General features: G+C 50.5%; 2 protein-coding genes across 19 annotated transcripts in view; one reads left to right on the top strand and one right to left on the bottom strand.

Annotated features, from left to right (window-relative positions):
* The window catches only part of LOC142776721 (uncharacterized), a 73,343-nt gene extending 64,087 nt beyond the window's left edge, over positions 1 to 9,256 (top strand). Inside the window, exons 2-4 of the mRNA XM_075880920.1 lie at positions 3,881 to 3,977; positions 7,335 to 7,405; positions 9,120 to 9,256. Of these exons, the coding sequence (XP_075737035.1) occupies positions 3,881 to 3,977; positions 7,335 to 7,405; positions 9,120 to 9,240 (289 nt within the window). The 3' untranslated portion in view covers positions 9,241 to 9,256. The remainder of the gene's footprint in view (positions 1 to 3,880; positions 3,978 to 7,334; positions 7,406 to 9,119) is intronic.
* Positions 1 to 18,903, bottom strand: part of LOC119160779 (retrovirus-related Pol polyprotein from transposon 412) — a 400,026-nt gene that overhangs the window by 303,310 nt on the left and 77,813 nt on the right. The gene's annotated exons all lie outside the window — the stretch shown is intronic.

Below are 18,903 nucleotides of genomic sequence, written 5' to 3' on the forward strand. Positions count from 1 at the left end.
TTGATAAGGACCTCCGGGGCGCCATGACGTAGGACGATATTTTCGACGAATATCTTAGCTACCTCGGATGCACTGCCTTTTGGCAGGGCTTTTGTCTCGGCGTAGCGGGTGAGGTAGTCGGTAGCTACCACGATCCACTTGTTTCTGAAAGCTGACGTCGGGAACGGCCCCAGTAGGTCCATACAAATCTGCTGGAAAGGTCGCAAGGTGGATCGATTGGCTGCAGAAGTCCCGCTGGCCTTGTCGGCGGTGTCTTGCATCGCTGACAGTCCCGGCATGTCCTCACATAACGAGTGACGTCGGTGGTAAGACGTGGCCAGTAGCACCTTTCTTGTATCCTCGCGAGCGTGCGAGCGTGCGAGAAACACCGAGGTGCCCTGCCGTCGGATCGTCGTGCAGGGCCTGCAAGAGTTCTGGTCGCAGAGCTGAAGGCAACACAAGGAGGTACTTAGCTCGAAGCTGGTGGTTCCCTGGGTTGATGCATGACCATCGTGTGCTGGGACGCTGCGGTTGTCACTGTCGCTGCAGTCGCGGTCATGGCCTTGGTCTTCCGCGCTTTGTCTTGTAGAAGCCCGTACTCCGGTGGTAGCCCTTGCTGTCGGTGGCTTGTTCGCTGCTCCTGGTTGGCGTCGGTGTCTTCTCCGCGACGTGGGCTGGGTTCACGGCATGAAGGGGGCGTCTGGTACATGAACGAAGCAGCACCTCCACCAGATGTCACGGGGTCGTGACCTGGCCGAAGACAGGAGATTTCGTGCTGGGATTTACTGTTTATTTGGGCGAACCTGTGCCCGGTAAACGGAAAGTCCAGTTACAGCAGCAGCCTCGCACAGATAGCAGTCTCGGACTGACACTAAGAGAAGTTTATTAACTTCAAACTCAAAAAACTCTTTACATCATTTTATACATACAGTGCTCGTTTAGACACCCCTCATGTGCACTATGGGGCATACAAACTCCATTATCCATAGAGGAAACTAGCGGTACAAACACAGATATATATATATATATATATATATATAGTTTGTGCTAAACTACACATACATTTGTAAAAAACCAAAAATCTATATTTACAATCACATATACACATATTTACAACAGATCGCGAACATGGGTAGGCATATTTACAATACTTCAACTGGCGCTATACATACACTTGTAACACAATGTTTTCGGGAGAAGGGGTTAGTAGGGGATTATGGGGGTACGGAGTTTCGCACCTCTGACGAAAAAAAAACGTTGTGCCAGCGGCGAAGGAACTGGTCCTCCCCGCCAGCTTCCAGTTGCTTGGCCAAGTACTGCACTATTTTCTGCCTGATCATGCCTAGTGCTGGGTAGGCCGCTCTCACTGGGGTGTTCTTTACCTCAGCAAGGCACCGGCATTTCCAAATCAAAAAGACTGTGATGGCAATCACCAGCCCTGCGAAGCAGCCCCAATTCCTTTCGAGGGCCGGAGGAGGGTGGATGCTGAAGCACCTCGCAACCAGGCGCCATTGAGACTTGGCCGCCCCGCATTCTAACAACGCGTGCGAGATCGTTTCTTCAGTGCGGCAATTAGGACACTGGCTATTCGGCGTGATGCCGAAACGGTGCAGGCGATGTCTCGTGGGCGAAACTTGCCACTTGCGCTTCCACTCGAAGTCATGCACTTCGCGTGGTCGGTACTTATTGCTTTTTTGTTTGCACAGTCCTAGGCTTTTGATCTGCTCCTTTTCTTCTTCGGACAACTGGTTTTCTGTTATCGCTTCGATGATTTGGGTGGCTGGGTCCTTGTCAATGTCGCAGTTCTGGGCTTCTTTTTCTATGATTTTTGTCGTAGTTGCCGCCATCCTGCAAAAGTGTGAGGGTGCTTCCGCGTGCGGGCCAGTGTGTTTGTGGTTTTCCAGATAGTTCGTGATGGTGCTTGTCCAGTAGTTGATTAGATTCTTCCCAACGTAACTCGCTGCGTAATAAAGCATGCGGGTAATCTTGAGGGCCAGTATCTGGCTGGTCATTTGTACGTGTGGGAGGCCAAGGCCGCCTTTGTCCTCGGGTAGTTGAAGGAGGTGTCGCTTGACCGAGGCCGGTTTCCCTTCCCATAGCAAATCGGTGATCACGGCGTTCAGTTGGCTCGCGGTTTTCCTAGGGATCACCACTACCCTACTGCCGTAGAACAAAACGCGCAAACGGTGGTCCTTGCTGCCAGCGCTTTTTCAGGTAATGTAAGGCTTAGGAGGCGAATGCAGTCAGCTGCCTGCTTTGCCCTCTCGAGGGCTCTCTGCCACGTGGCTGGTGCCACCACTTCACTGGAGAAGTAGATTCCCAGTACTTTAACGATGGACACCACTTCAATGTTTCCTAGGGCTTCTCTAGGGAAAGTTCCAAATAGCATCGCCTTGCTCTTGACCGCATTTATCGCCACTCCGGATGCCTGCGCGTATTTTGTGAACGTCGCACTGAAGGCTTGGAGGCTGCTTTCATCCCGAACAAACAGGGAAATGTCGTCCGCGTATGCCAGCACTTTCGCCTGCTCCTGGCCCGTCAGTGGAAAGCCCCGAACGCCTTCATGCACAATAACACTTGTGATCAGCGGCTCGCACGACATGACAAAAAAGGTCGGGCCCAATAGGCATCCTCGCCTTATGCCTCTGCTATACTTGTATGCCGGCGTTGCGACTCCGTTTATCACAACGGTGCAGGTTAGGTCCTCGTACAAAGTTTTTGCCAGTTTTATAAAACTTGCCGCAAAGCCAAACTCCTGCATCACGTCGAAGAGGTAATGGTGTCGTACCCTGTCAAAAGCTTTAGCTTGGTCTAGGGAAATAAAAACACCAATAAAACCTCTTGTCGTCGCGTACTCGAAAGAGTCACGGATCACTGTGAGGTTCGCAAAAAGCGACCTTCCTGGAATCGCGCACGTTTGGTACGGGCTAATGATGTCCGGTAACAGGAGCTTAAGCCTGTCGTTCAGTATAGTGGCTACCAGCTTGTAATCAGTGTTCAAAAGCGTGATTGGACGCCACGCTGTGGGTTCGTTTGGGTGTTCACCCTCTTTTTGTAGTAGGAAAATTTTACCCACTCCGAAGGAGTCGGGTTTCTTAAAGGACCTGCAGATCGCGAGGAAGGGTTCTTCGAGAACTTCTAGAAAAGTCATATAGAAGGCTGCAGTCAGGCCATCAGCGCCTGGGGAAGAATTGGGGGTCATGCTTCTTATGGCTTTGCAAAGCTCTGCAGGGGAGACTTCAGCGCTAAGGGTTGCTGGCTCCTCCTCCTCCTTAATTCGCTGCAGATGTTTGCAAAGTTCTTTCACATGTTCGGGTCCCCGATTGGTGTCTATTGGTTCGGTGTCTTGGAACTGTATGCTGAATACTCTCTGAAGATGTTCTCAATTTCTGCTGGGCCATCGGTTACAGAACCGTCTAAGCGCTTTGCCTCCGTAATTCGCAAACAGCCATTTCCACGTACTTCCCTCACATCAACTCCGGTCGCCGTGCCCAACAGCCATGCTCACTTCTAGGTCGCCTCATGGTATCTCTGAGAAGTTGGTTGTATTGCTCCTCGAGCGAGGTCAGCTACTCTGTTGTATATGAGGTCAACGTGTCGGCGGCCTTGATGATCTGCATTCGGCGAAGGAGTTCTTTCATCTTTTGTGTATGACGTCTTTTTCTGGCTTTGCCTTCTTTTTGTAACAGGGCGTTCCATTCTTCTTAAGTTTATCCCACAGAGGGGGAGTAATATGTCCGGAATTTTCTACTGATGCGCTGATGGCAGCTTTCAAGTTTTCTACGCAAGTCTCATCTTTCAGCAGCTCAGCGTCTATTTTCCAGCTATTGTTATCAGAGTGCGTGCTGGGGGATCTCTTTATCATCGTGACAAGCGGGGCATGATCCGTCTTTTCTTTCAGGTTGGCCGGGAGCGCGAGTACTTCGCATCCTTCAACCAATGGGAGGAGGAGGTCCGGAAAGTACATCCGGTCTATTCTACTTCCTGCTGATCTAGAGGTATGGGTTGCTACGAAGCGGTCTTTATAGAGGTGTACCCATATGTCTGAGAGGTTTAGGTACCGAAGGGTTTTCACCAACTCTTTTGCATTGTAGGTTGATCTTCCTTGGCTTGGCCCCCTCACGTCCCGGTTAGAATCTACCACGCAATTAAAATCACCGATCAGTACGTGGAGAATGGGCTCTAGGAGGAGTTCGTGCATCTCTTGAAAGAACTTATTCGTATGTTTTCTTGTCACGGGGGCATAGACGTTCACAATGCGTATCTTTTTGCCTTCGATGAAAATGTCAATCATTATGTACCGACCACTGGCCCCGAAAATACAATGAGATTTTGATCGAAATCTGCCTGATACGAATATTACTCCGACCCCGCATGCTCTCATGGTCGCCAGAGAGAAAAAGGCGTCGGTCTGATGATCTCGGCGGAAATTAACCAGATCCAGCGGCGTTCGAAAATTCACCTCTTGAATAAAGAAGAGGTCTATGTTCTGGTTCCTAGGAAAACCTAGGATGGCTGCTTGTTTCGCCCTATCTCTTAACCCTCGGATATTCCACGTAGCCAATTTCAAAAAGGCCATCAAAAACCTTAAAAAGAAGAAAACAAAACGCGGGAAGTATCGAGGCTAGCAAGCAGCGTGGCCGTCATCCGCCGATTAGGCACGATGCCAAGCGCTGGAGGGGAGAAGGAAAGAGGGGTGAGCGAATGCACCAAGCAAGATAAGCGACAGCCGCATGCTGACAGAAAGGGGCGAGGAGGGTGCTGCACCAGAAGAAGAAGGGAAGGCAAGTGGGACATAGTGCGGCCAGAGCGAACAAGAGGAAGGGAAAAGGGCCGTGAAGCCGACAGTGCAGGCGCGCCGCTTCAGTGACGTGCGTCTCGGGGCTTGGGGGGTGGTTCCTCTTTGCCTACACCGTCTTTCTCGAGCTTCTGAGCCTTCGCGTGTGGTGGAGCGTCGCTATTACTGCTTTGGCCTGCTGGCCCGGGTCTATGCTGCCGGGCCTCCTTGCTGGCTGCCCTCTCACCCAGATATCGCTTAGCGTCATCAGGGCGTCTTCGTGAGCGCGAGCGAGCTCTCTGCTCTAGCCCAGTGGCCATCTGTCCAGTTTTCGCGTCCGATTTCCGGCTCGGGCGTGCCGAATGGGAGGCGGGGGAGGAAGTCGGTGCAGCATGGTCGCATTCGCTGTCGCCGGGTAGAAAGTAACACCCTTTACTTTTTATGGGGGCGTCGTCGCCGGCTGGGTCTTGGGTGCCGGCCTCCAAGGCCAGGCTGGTCACTGGGGCCCGGACGTTGACGGGTGTGTGGGATAAAGCGAGGAGGGCCTCTCCCTGCTCGTTGAACTCGGGGGTTGCTTTAGCCGCAGTCAGTGAATTCCCGCAGTCATCCTGGCTCGCCGAGGGTGGAGGCGGCTTAGGGGGGGACGATTGCGCCGAACCCGTCTCGATATCGCTAGACTCTGTTTCGGTGGACCTGGTAATAGTCTCGTCAAAACTCCCGGGCCTCTCCCCCTCACTGGCGGAAGGATCGCCCATGCCACTGCCTGAAGTCAGATTGGAGTCTAAGTCGGGGTCCCCGGAAGGGGATCCCCTCTCGGTGGTGCAGGATGCGGACCTGGACGTAAGGACCGGCATACGCGCCGAGTTAGTTGCTCGGGCAGAGGCGGGGCCGCTTGACTGAGAGTGCGACGAAGCGGATTCAGATAGCGAGGGGAAGCCGCGGGCGGCCGAAGCGTATGAGTGCTTATGAAAGCACTAGCGTGTTCCGTGGTGACCCCCGCAACGTTTACAGTCTGCCGAGCAGCCCTCATTATCGTGGCCGACGGTGCCGCACCACTTACAGTACGCCGTGGTGCACGCAGTCGCCATATGCCCGACTTCACCACAACGCGCGCACACCCGGCGCATGCCTCTGTACTCGCACATGACTTTGTGCCCCGCAATAGTGATGAAGTTGGGGACTGGGCAGCACATCTCAATTTTAACCACACGTACCCCGTTTAACTTGGTCTGGCGAGTGGCTAGGGTGGCGAACGTAATGCCCTTCACTTCACCAAACTGGGCTAAGGCGTTGCTAGGGGCCTCGTCTGATAGAAAGCCGGGGTAACGGTAAACGTTCACATATGTATTCGGCGGCCCGACTGCCTCTACTGGCACCCTCATCCCGTTCACTTCAAATCCTTCCGCCACCATTAGCCTCGTCGCTTGGCCAGCATTGCGGGTGCATACAAGAAATTTTGCGCCCCCCATATGTTGCAGTACTAATACGCTGTCGTCACCAGCTGTCTCTTCAATTGCGTCAATTAACTCATCGACAGAGATATCGCCCTCGGTCGCAGAAATCATGAAACGATTCTCCCTCACCGGGAGTTCAAATGGCGTGGCCATTCTGGTGGGTGAACCCCGCAAGCCGCCGGTTGGGCGTGGCTCGTGGGTGACTTGTAACGTGCAGTCGAGCTGCACTCTGGCAGGAAGCGGCTCAGCCGAGGCGGGCGCTACGCAGGTCTTGGTGGTACCAGGTGGACCGCAGGGGGACTCCGGGACGGCGGGCGTGAACCGGGAACCTTGCACCTCCTTCTGGCATGGGGTAGGCGGGCTCCAGGCAGCAAGGCTCGAGACCCAGGGGCGGCGGTCACGCGTACAAGACGCCGGTGCCGCGTAGACTTCTTTCGTCGACTTGAACCCCTTGGGTCGACGTCCGCGTTACGTGACCCCAGGTCTCGCGCGAGGACTCGAGAAGAGACAACTAGATCGGCGAACGGAGCGTCGGCCGTCGATCAACAACTGACAAGCGGCGAAGCGCGTCGGCATTTATACTCTTGCCGTCGAATGTTCTAGCGTTATCGCTGGCGGTGGCGTAGGTTCCAGAACAATCTGCACCGTTCGCACAGTGGGCATGATCTTATCGAAATGATCTACTACAGTCCGGAATCTTCTCGAAAACTGCAGGCGCGGTTTGCGCTGAGAATCGTGTGGTGTTTTGGTACGATAACAAAAACTTGGGAAATGGAACGTGGCAATATTTAAGTGCGCCGTTTTCGCTGCGGTGCGTTTCTTCCGCGCGTTTATTTCGAGTCGTAGAAAATTTTCGTGTGTGATAACGTGCCGGTTGTGACTTTACGCGTCATTCTATCGCAGATTCCGTAGCTTGGACGTGCGTGTTCATTGGTTTTGAGGAGCATAAAATCAAATCATGTAATTAAATTCTTTAGGCCTATATCATGAGAGCATAGAGTAGTAGTCAGAATGCGATGTTTGTAAAGTATATTGCGATTGTTTCCGATTCAACGCGGCAAGTGACTGTGTCTTTTCCCATACTACCAAAATGTTGAGTTGACCCATTCTTTCGATTCTTTCAGCTGACGCAGACGATAGGAGCCTTGCGTGGCAACTACCGCTCTGTACTCGTGCGTGGCTACAGTGCGAATGGGTTGGTTGCATTCCTTATGTATTGACTGTTTTGTTCTTTTCTCTCTCTTTTATATTAGCCGTAAATGCACGCTACCTAGAGGGCAGCTCATGATTAAATTGTCTCAATCTCATCAATTCTCACGACAAAAAAAAAACCTCACCTAGGCCACTGAGAAATTTAGCTTGGAGACCTTGAGAATTGTACAAAAGTATAGCGATTGCTTTATCTACCTTATTTATGTGTGTTCTACGCTGTCTTCTATTTCCTTGAATATGTACCAAAGTGCCCAAATAAGCACTCTAGTCCAAATTATATATCTCATATCCGGGGGCTGTCGTCAGTTATAGGGGAATGTTCCCGCAGAAAGTGGGTAAATACAAATATACTCAACTTCTCGCACAACTGCCACTACTCATTACATGCACAGCTCACGCCTATGCCACCTACTCCTCCCCTTTCCTTAACGCACTTCAAAGAACGCCACTACCGGCCACAAGATTTAATGTTTAATTGGTGTCCGCCAATCAGAACAGTGCTTTTAATTATTTTCTGTATGCGATCTGGATATTATTTGTAGTTTTATACCAATCTGTACTAACTTTTAGCCAACAATGTCGGCAAAATCAACGTACCATGGGTATATGCATTGCTATTTTGAAAAGGGTGCAGAGAAAAGATTACGCGTGTGTATTTTTTTCTTGTTCGAAACATTACAAACAGATGCTAAACACCGTACTAATATTTTGCGCACAGATATATGTTGAACAGTCACATATATTTTATATAACCAGTTTTATACAGTTGCCTGACAATGGCAACAGCACATGTGTATTTCTGACAACCTAAGTGGTTGATTAGTCACGTCTTTGCTAACGAGAAAGGTAGCCCTTCAAGGTTCATATATACCGAATTCGGTGGATGGCGCTTAAATGTACAAGTGACGTTATTCTCACTTGATGCTTTTATGATCTCTAGGAGTACTTGTGTAATGAATATAGAAGTATATAGCCAGCAATACAGCCACCATTGACATTTCATACACATTACGGTCTCCCAGCGTCCTTTTCCAGAGCAGTTTCAAGAAGGGGCGTGGCTCCATACGGTGGAATACTTGGCTGCCACATAGAATGCTTGGGTTTGATTCTTGCTGGGTCTCTGGTATTTATTTTTTACATTCGTCGGTTCAACGTGACTCAAGTCAGCTTCCTTAACGTTTTAGCATTTTTCTGATGGAGGCGAAAATGCTGTAGGCCGGTGTGCCCAGATTCGGCTGCGCGTTAAAAAATCACAGATGGTCGAAATTTTCAGAGCCCTCCACTACAGCGTCTCTCATACTCATACGGTGGTTTTGGGACGATAAACCCCACATATCAATGATTGTTTTAGCATTTATATTACAAATATCTGTTCTCGCCAATACTAAGTCAACATAAACTGTCAATCAGCTGTGGCACATACCCGTATAGCTCCACGCTCGTATTTGAATATTCGGTTTAAGCGCACCGAAAAGACACGGACAGAAGAGGCTGACATGACAGCGCTTACTTTCATAAGTGAGGTTTTATTACTCAGAGAAAAGCTTTTAAAGTGAATACAGGGTTTCTTGCGCATGAACAACAGAGCAGGAAGCAAGCAAAAAAACACTCGTATCAGGATTACCAACTTTTCTGCGTTGTGGGTCATTTACTAGATATGGTGTCACAAACGACTCCAATTTTCGGATTATCCGCAGGCCCCATCTTTCAAAGAGGGGCGCTTTTGTGTTCGGGGGACGACATCCGGCGACTAACGACCCAGCGTGGCGCCGGCTTGTCTTCCCTGCACCTCTACCGAAAGGGGCACCTGCGGTCTAAAAAAGGAAAATTACCCCCAGATGAGACGGGAACACGTGTACGTCCCTGAAGAGGTTTGGACTGCATCGGAAAAAAGGCAGTTGACGTACAGCCAGCAACAAGTGCGGTCGTCGGTGTCGCGTGTCTCGCGTAGGCGGCGAGCATGGAGTGACCCGCGCAACGTATTGAGACGGCTGCAATTCCGGGCACCCTCGTCGTCTACCAAGCCGGCGAGACCTTCAGCGGCACCCGTCAACTCCCCTACGTGCACCAAGAGCTGGCCTGGTTCATATGGAACTTTTATTGTGACTTTTTTAAACTGTTAAGTTATTTAACCAGCCTTTTTTTTAAAATATTTGTAGTGTGCGCTGCGTCGCACGTTGAAATTCAAAAGCGCCACCATGAGCATTCTGTAATTATTGCCTTGTATCTCCTTTGATTCATGTCATTAGTTTAACATGCCACGTATTTGTCTTTTGTTTTTACCTCTTTTAGTGTTCTTTTAGAGCATAGTTTGTTTTATAGCCTTTCTTTCTCATCGCATATCAGTTTTCCTCCTTTGCTATTTTTTGTAATCTCCTGCCTTTGCCCCTGTTTTAATTAAATGCTTGTTTATGTGTAATCAAACTCTGTGTCTGCTCTATGAGTGCGTCGGTCAGGCCCACACATCACCACACGTGCAACCCCGCACGGGTCGACCAACCCGCAAATAAATTCGAAATGTGCCACTTCGAGGCCATTCAGGCGTCGCAGGCCGAAGCGTAAAGTGGAAGCCTGCGAGTCTGCCGCACGTCGATGTTGGATCGGCGGGGCCTCACCCGAAGTGTGTGACATATGGCAAGCGCTATATACGTGTCTAGAACTCTAGATACGCGCATTCCTTATCGTGCAGCACTACTATGGCTTCGCTAACACAGTCATGCCCACACTTCCGGATGTGGTATGATTCGAATCTCCTGAGATAGCTTGCCAGTGTCCTGTCTAGCGACTGTACCTCGGACTTTCTATGCACACACTTAGGTGATCTTAGTAATATTCATTGTGTAAACGCAAACGTCGGTTACCACATCTAGAGTCACGAATCTATTCTGAAAGAAAACTTTCAATCCCTGTACTTTTGCTCTCACCACTAGCTGAATAATTTATATCTTGCGTATCAGTTTATGTCCTTGCTTTCTTTAGATCTTGGTGAATTCGAGCTCTTATCATTCTATGGTCACTGCATCGGATCTTCCCAGCTACTTCTACCTTCTATATAGTGCCTTGGTGTGCACACAAAACGAAGTATATTTCATTTTCAGCTTTGCCATTCGGATTCGCCACGTCCACGTACAATTAGTTTGTTTTCTGTAGGAGGTATTCATTATCCGTAAATTACGACGTTCTGCAAACTTTACCAATAACTTCCCTCCGGCAGTCCTACAGCCAATGCCATATCCTCCTCTATACGGTCTCTGGCCTATTTCTTGCCTACTTTGGCATTGAAGTCACCCATCAGTATAGTATACTGCGTCTTTATTGATTGCTGACTGTACGTCTTCGTAGAGACGTTCTACCAAGTGGTCATCATGACTCGATCTAGGTGCTTGTACCTGTACCACCTTCATATTGTACCTTTTATTAAACTTAATTACGATACTTGCCGTCCTCTAACTGATGATATTGCTACGTAGCTATCGCATGAAGGGTGAACCATTCTGCGATCAGAATACGACGAAAAGGACTGGTTTGCTTGCTCTGTGGACTGCGCTCCAATTTTATTGGTGTAAATACAGCTGCAAATAGTTACGTCCCGTCTCATTTGACGTAACACATTTGTGGTGGAGGTGCTGGTCCTTCCCTGTATCCATCACGAAGCTCCGCAGCGGCCGCATCATCACGGGTCTTACCATGTCTTAGGTTCAAGGTACATCGTCTTCACCACCCGCCTCTTCAGTGACTTCTACCTACGTTGTCCTACCTCCTGCTCGCGATCCTGGCGTATTTTCCGGACAGGATGGCCTTGACGTTGACAATTGGCTCAACGTGTATGAACAGATCAGCGCCAGCTTTAAGTGGGAACCAACACTCATGCTTGCCAACGTGCTTTTTTACCTTGATGGCCTTCCGCGGGTGTGGTTAGAGACGCACGAAACCGACATTACCAGTTGGGGCACTTTCAAGGAGAAGATCCGTGACCTTTTGGGAACACCCCGGCACGACAGATAACTGCGCGAAATCAGTTAGCTACTCGGGCACAGACGTCTACCGAATCCTTTGTCGCGTATATTCACGACGTCATCGCCTTTTGCCACCAGGTTGACGAACCCATGGCTGAGCCTGATATGGTATTGAATGTGCTCAAAGGCATCGCCGGCGATGCCTTCAACCTGCTTGTCTACACTAACGTCACCACCTTCGATGAAATCATCAGTGCCGAAGGTTTGAAAATACCAAGAGCCGCCGTATGGCGCGCTGATTCACACGACCGCCTAACACGGCCACAACTTCATTGTGTGAAGCCTCTCACCAGCTACCTACTTATGACCACGTCACCCGAATTGTTCGTTGGGAGCTGGAAGCTGCCTGTCCAGCTCCCATTCAACAGCTTGTTTTCACAACCCAAGCCACTAACCTATCACACCCATCGGTAGCAATAATTCAAGCTGTGGCCGGGCAGCTATGGCCAGGCATCTCGGTCTCCCGTCAGCAGGTCTCGTGACTCACCCTAAAGTACGCCCATACTCCTCAGGTAACGCTCGCCGACCTCTTCCATCATTGCCCTTCCAGAGCCCTACGCAATGGCGAACCTCTGACGACGAGTGTATCTGCTTTTCGTGTACATATTCCCCTGCATCAATCTGGGCATATTTCTCGTTATAGCGGTCGCCGCTGGTCCAACCCACCCCGTCAGAGCTACTCAACTTAAATGCGCCCTACCACTTCTTGACGTCCAGCTTTTACTCGCTGCCTCCTCACGAGCCTCTCCCCACTGATGCCTCTTCGTCCGGTCGCCGCTACTCCCACTCCTTGTCGCCGCTACGCTGCCAATCCCGCTCTCCGCCGCATCGGCGCTTTTCCTCGCCGAGATTCTCTGGACAATCGCAGCTAGAAAACTTAATATTGCAGCTTATGGAGGTGAAGCCGCAATACCAACAACGCCCGGAAATCCTCTACTGATGCTGCCCACACACAACAGTCTCACTGAAGTAAAAGTCGACAGTGTTCCTGTTACTGGCCTTGTTGACACAGGCACCCACCTATCTATTATGAGCGCACAACTACGCCGTCGTTTGCAGAAGATCATGACGCCCTCTGCGACTCAAGTCATACGTGTTGCCGATGGCGGTGCTGTAGAAGTCGTCAGAATGTGCACTGCTTGTGTCAACATTGCTGGTCGTCACGCCATAGTTCTTTTCGCCGTTCTAGATTGTTGCCCCCTTGACCTCATATCAGGCCTTCATTTCCTCTCGGCACACTCGTCTTTAATTGACTGCTCTTCTGGCATGCTCAGCCTCGACCTTCCCCTGCTCTCTGATGCCTGTGAGAAGCCCGTCAGCCGCTTTCGTCCAACCATTTTTGTTCGCTTGCGACCTCGAGCTGGGACATATGTCTGTCTGTCATTGACCTCTCCAGTTCCCGACGGAGAGTAAATTGTTACATCGATAACAGACGCACGACTGACGCGCAGTGTTACAGTGCCGCATACCATCGCCACCATAGTGGACAACTGTGTGTTTCTTCCACTCCCGAATTTCGGCCTCATTCCTCCAGTGTTGCCCTATCAGATGTCGCTTGCTAAACTCACTGCCATAACAGATAATGACATAAACGTTGTCGCTGTAACTGTTCTGGATTAAGCCGAAGTCTCACGGTCAGCCAGCTCTGCCGATGCAATCTTTCAAAATATGAGTAGAACAGAACTTTTGGCTGATCAGGCTGACGCTCTCTGCCGCGTTTCGGCCTCCTACGGTGACATGTTTGATATATGCGATCGTTCCTTGGGCCAGACTAATATTACTAATATTGTCACGACGTCAAAATAGAGGTCTTGCGGCAGAGATTGAGACACCAGAAGCAGGTCAGTTCTTTCAATAGAACGAACAAGAAAGTTCTTCTTTTTCATCCATTTCCTTGTACTTCATGGCACATGCACTACTGCCATTGTCTTTGTTTTTGACAAGCACGTGACATTTGCCTCCCTCCGAAAGAGGCATCGTCCCGATGCGCAACTTAGGCGCTCTACCAGGCGTATGAAGTGGTCGCGTCAACTGGATATATATGGTTTCATACGCACGACGTGTACCACTTCGGGTAAATGATTTTGGCGCTTAGAACTACAGTCAGTGTTGGGAACATCTTCATAGTTCACGTCGTTCAAGCGTCGCGTGACGCTGTATGGGCCAAAGTACCGTCTTAGCAGTTTTTCCGACAGTCCACGTCGATGTATCGGAATCCAGACCCAGACCTTGTCGCCTGGTGTGTAGCTTATAAACTTGTGTCGGGGGTCGTACCGATGTGTATCTTGATGCTGTTGATGATAGATCCGCACACGCGCGAGCTGTCTGGCTTCCTCGGTGCGCTGAGTGAACTCTTCGGCGTGTACATGGACGTCGTCAAACTCATGCGGCAACATGGCATCCAACGTTGTCGTGACTTCGCGACCATAGATCAGACTGAACGGAATCATACCAGTGGTTTCTTGTCGAGCGGTATTATAGGCAAAGGTCGCGTACGGCAATATCTTATCCCAGTTTTTATGTTCCGTGTCAACGTACATGCTGATCATTTCTGTGAGAGTCCTATTGAAGTGCTCCGTCAGTTCGTTTGTCAGCGGATGGTATACAGTTGTTCTCCGGTGAGCTGTACTGCCGAGTCTGAGAACCGACTCCAAAAGCTCTGCGGTGAAGGCAGGTCCTCTGTCTGTGATCACTGCTGTCGGAGCGCCATGCCGAAGGACAATGTTTTCGATGAAGAACTGAGCGGCTTTTGCTGCTGTGCCATGCTGCATAGCTTTAGTCTCCACATAACGGGAGAGGTAATCGATGGTCACGATTATCCATCTGTTCCCTGTTGTGGAAGTTGGAAAGGGACCCAGGAAATCTATTCCAATCTGGATGAACGGCTTCGCTGGTGCTTCGACTGGATGTAAAAGACCGGCTGGCTTGCTGGGAGGTGCTTTGCGTCTTTGGCAGTCGGTGCAAGTTCGCAAGTGATGGTTAACAGCAGCGGGTAACTTTGGCCAGTAGTACTTGCATGGTAGTCGGCACAATGTTTGGGTGTAGCCTAGATGACCAGAAGTTGCTTCATCATAGCACGCTTCCATAATTTCTTTTCGAAGAGAGGCAGGAACGACGAGCAAGTGCGGGTTGCCAGTTGGTAAGAAATTTTTCTTATAGAGAACATCGTTTTGCAAGCAAAAAGATGGCAGTCCTCTGGCGAATAACCGTGGCACATCCTTACGTCGTCCGTCTAAATATTGAACGAGTGGTAACAGCTCGGGGTCACTGCGCTGCCCTCGTGCAATAGTGGCCGTGTTGACAACTCACAAGAATGCCGCGTCGATTTTCTCGTCATCACGAGTGACAGTCTCCACTGGCGACCATGAGGGACAGTCGGCGTCGGTGTGCCGCTTCCCAAATTTATAGACGATGGTGATGTCGAACTCTCAAAGCCTTAAGCTGCAGCGCGCCAAACGGCCAGATGGAATTTTAAGGTTGGTTAGCCAGCACAAAGAGTGATGGTCGCTAACAACCTTGAAGGAGCGGCCGTACAAATATCGACGAAATTTGATGACCGCCCACACCACGGCGAGACACTCCTTCTCAGTAGTCGAGTAGTTCTCCTCCATGCGAGAGAGAGTTCTGCTGGCGTAGGCTATTACTCTTTCACAGCCGTCTTGCCACTGCAGCAGAACTGCACCCAGACCTACATTGCTGGCGTCAGTGTGAAGTGCTGTAGGGGCTTCCTGGTCGAAGTGTGCGAGTACTGGAGGTGTTGGCAGGCGTTGTCGTAGTTCATTGAATGCAATTTGCTGTTGTTCACCCCAAAAGAAGGGGACGTCCTCACGTGTGAGTCGTGTCAATGGCGCTGCAATGAACGAGCAGTCCTCGATAAATCGCCGGTTAGAGGCGCACAACCATACAAAGCGTCTCACGGCCTTTTTGTCGCGTGGTGCAGGAAATTGCGCTACGGCGTCTATTTCGGCCGGGTCAGGTCGAACACCCTCGTGACTGATGACGCGGCCTAAGAAGCTGAGTTCGTTAAAACCAAAATGACACTTTTTCAGTTCTAAAGTAAGGCCGGCCAAACGTATGGCTTAAAGGACGGTGAATAAACGGCTGAGATGTTCCTCGAATGTTGCTGAGAATACGGTAACATCGTGCAGATAGAACAAGCATGTTTCCACCTCAGGCCTGATTGTACGATTGATTGATTGATTGATTGATTGATAGGTGGGGTTTAACGTCCCAAAACCACTACATGATTATGAGTGACGCCGTAGTGGAGGGCTCCGGAAATTTAGACCACCTGGGGTTCTTTAACGTGCACCCGGCCTGATTGTACGGTGTCCACGAGACGCTGAAAAGTGGCTGGCGCCTAGCACAACCCAAAAAGAAGCACCTTAAATTCGTATAGACCATCGGGCATCACGAAGGCCGTTTTTTCGCGATCTCTCTCGTCGACTTCTATCTGCCAGTAGCCGCTTCAGAGGTTCATTGAAAAGAATAGCGCGCATGACGCAGCCTATCGAGTGAATCGTCTATGCGGGGCAGTGGATAGACGTCTGTCTTTGTGACTTGGTTCAACTTGCGATAATCAATACAGAAGCGCAAGCTGCCATCTTTTTCTTCACCAAAACCACGGGGGACGCCCAAGGACTTTTCGATGGTTGTATGACGTCATTCGCGAGCACCTTGGTACTTGCTTCTGAATCTCCTCGCACTTTTTCGGAGCCACACGGTAGGGATTCTGCTGAATCGGTCGCGTGTTGTCTTCAGTAATAATGCGGTGCTTGGTCAATGGTGTTTGCTGGACCTTTTGACGTACGCGAAAAGCAGTCTTCGAATTGGTGTATAAGTTCAAGCCGGCGCTTCTTACCAGAGGGCGGTAGCATAGAGCAGATGTCCACCGACAAAGTTGTCGAGGCGGGGACAGCCGCGTCATCTGGTTGCAAGGCAAAACAGTCTTCGGCTTGGTCTACATCATCGTAGTAGGCGATTGCAGTACTCTTTTGGAATTTACGGCGCTCGTTGCTGAAGTTTGTGAGGAGCACTTCTGCCTGTCCACCAGTGCGCCAGGACGCCCCTCGCGATGGGCATGCCTTGCGTGAAAAAAAAAAGAGCGACTATGTGCTCCGCCTTCACATCTTTATAGCAAGGACACCCACTGGACACCGACACAAGGCAGCAGGATCTCGGTAGGAGTGTCACATTGTCGGCTATTCGCAAACAGCCACGTGGTTCTTCGCTGCTGTGGTCGGCATACGGATGTGCGCAAAACGTCACCATACGTTGAGGGATGTTGATAACAGCGCCATGATCTTGAAGAAAATCCATGCCCAAAAGTAACTCTTTACAGTGGTCTGGCAACAGGACGAAAGTGGCTACGAAGCTAGAATTCCCGATGCGAAGACTAGGGGTGCATTTACCCGTGGGAGTCATCAGCTGACCACCAGCACTCCTTATGTGCTGTCCTGTCCATGGTGCCTTGACCTTTCGAAGGCGGTCGGCGAGGTCTTGTCGCATGATTGAGAAGTCGGCGCCAGTGTCCACCAGTGCTGTAACTTGATGTCCGTCAATGATAATGCTCAGATCGGCACGTACAACTTCATCGCCATCAGTGTTCGTCGTCGTATTCGTCGTCGTTGTCGTCATACCTTCTTGCGATGATTGGGGGAACTTTTCAGTGTCTCGACGATTGGCAACCTTGCCCCCCGAGGTCGCATCAGTTAGTTTCTCCTGCGCGGGCTAGGCGAACGGCCTCTGGTGACGTCCGCGTAGCTCTGAAGGAAGTCATGGTGACGCGCAGGTAATGGAGATCGCCAGCGATGTGGTGGGGTTGCTTGGGCAGGCGATAGTTGATCGGCATCGTGGGCACGACGGTTTTCGGAGCGGAAAGAAGCGGGGCGAGAAAAGTTCCCAAACCCGGACTCGCCATGACGGCAATAGCGGGCAAAGTGACCGGGTTCTCCGCAGCAGAAGCAAATAGGTCGACGGTTGGCCATGCGCCATAAGTCAGTTCGGCGAACTGGTGGTCGCCTCGTTGAATACCGTTGCCACCAAGGTACGGCAGCGGGTCGTGGCTGGAAGGGTGGTGCCACACATGTCGGTGGAGGGCGACGGAACACATCAGCAAAGCTCACTGGATGTGGCTCAGGACTTGGCGTGAGTGGTGTAATGGCTTGCCTCAACTCCTGGTGGACGATTTCGGCAACAGATGTGACTGGCGGTTGGGCAAGGGGAACGGAGAGGGCCCGAAGTTTCTCACGCAGTATTTCCCTAATCACTTATCTCAGGGAACTTTCGCATACGGCAGTGTTCTGAGCTGCAGCACTTACTGCCGTGTGGTTCTGCAGGCGGTCAAAGTGTCGGCGTCGTTGTTGCAGTGTGCGCTCGATGACAGTCGCCTCTCTTATGAATTCATCTTCTGTGGTGGGTGGATTTCGTACGAGGCCCGTAAACACTTGTTCTTTACCACCCTCCATTAGGTAACGCACCTTCTTCGCCTCGGGCATGTCAGGGTCAGCTCGTCAAAACAGACGGATCATACCCTCTGCGTACATGGGAGCTGTTTCATTGGGTTTTTGCACGCGGGCCTCATTCACTTGCTGTGCGCGATCCCGTCGGTCCGAGTTGAAAATTGTATTGAGGAGCTTTCGACGGAAGTCTTCCTTATATTGAAATGTAGCCTCGCGGTTATCATACCACGTGCGAGCGCTATCTTCTAGTGCAAAATATGCACGGCGAAGTTTGTGCTGTTCGCTCCAGTGGTTGGATGCAGCGACCCGTTCGAACTGTTCGAGCCCGTCCTCGACATCCTCGTACTCTTCCCCACGGAAAACGTCAGGAACGCGAGAATGTTCAAGAGTCACCTGCGAGGGAAGAGTGGTCTGTGATGTCGGGATAACCGTGGATGTCGTAGGAGCTGCCATGCTGGAAAGAGGCGGAGCAGGTGTGGACTCGGGTCTTAGGCCTAGTAGGCGCTGACTGAATCGTTGCACTGAAGTCGTGACGAGGGGCTGAGTCTCTGGACTAGGTGAACGGGTCCGAGCAAGACTGTCCTGCATCAGGTTGTAGGCTCCAGCACCTCTACCAGTGTCACGACGTCAAAACAGAGGTCTTGTCACAGAGATTGAGACACCAGAAGGAGGTCTTGTCTTGTCTTGTCTCCTAGGAGATCTTGGCTCATAACCACATGGGGGATTGGCCACACTGTACCTCATAATAAATCATTTTTTACAACGCTTGCTAAAAAAATAAAGAGAAATTAGATAGGAACAATATTAATGTTCCTTTGAAAAAACGTGAAAAATTGCAGAAGAATGCGATAAACAAGAGTATATAAAACAAATTAACAAGAATGATGAAGGGGGAGAAAGAATTGGATATTTCTGGCAGTACCACTAGAAGCATATCCTTCCGGTTGCCTGAATGAATTTATGTAGCGCTGACAGAATAGCACTGCGGCCCATACCCAACTGAC

Source organism: Rhipicephalus microplus, chromosome X, assembly GCF_043290135.1.
Source record: "Rhipicephalus microplus isolate Deutch F79 chromosome X, USDA_Rmic, whole genome shotgun sequence".
NCBI lineage: Eukaryota > Metazoa > Arthropoda > Arachnida > Ixodida > Ixodidae > Rhipicephalus > Rhipicephalus microplus.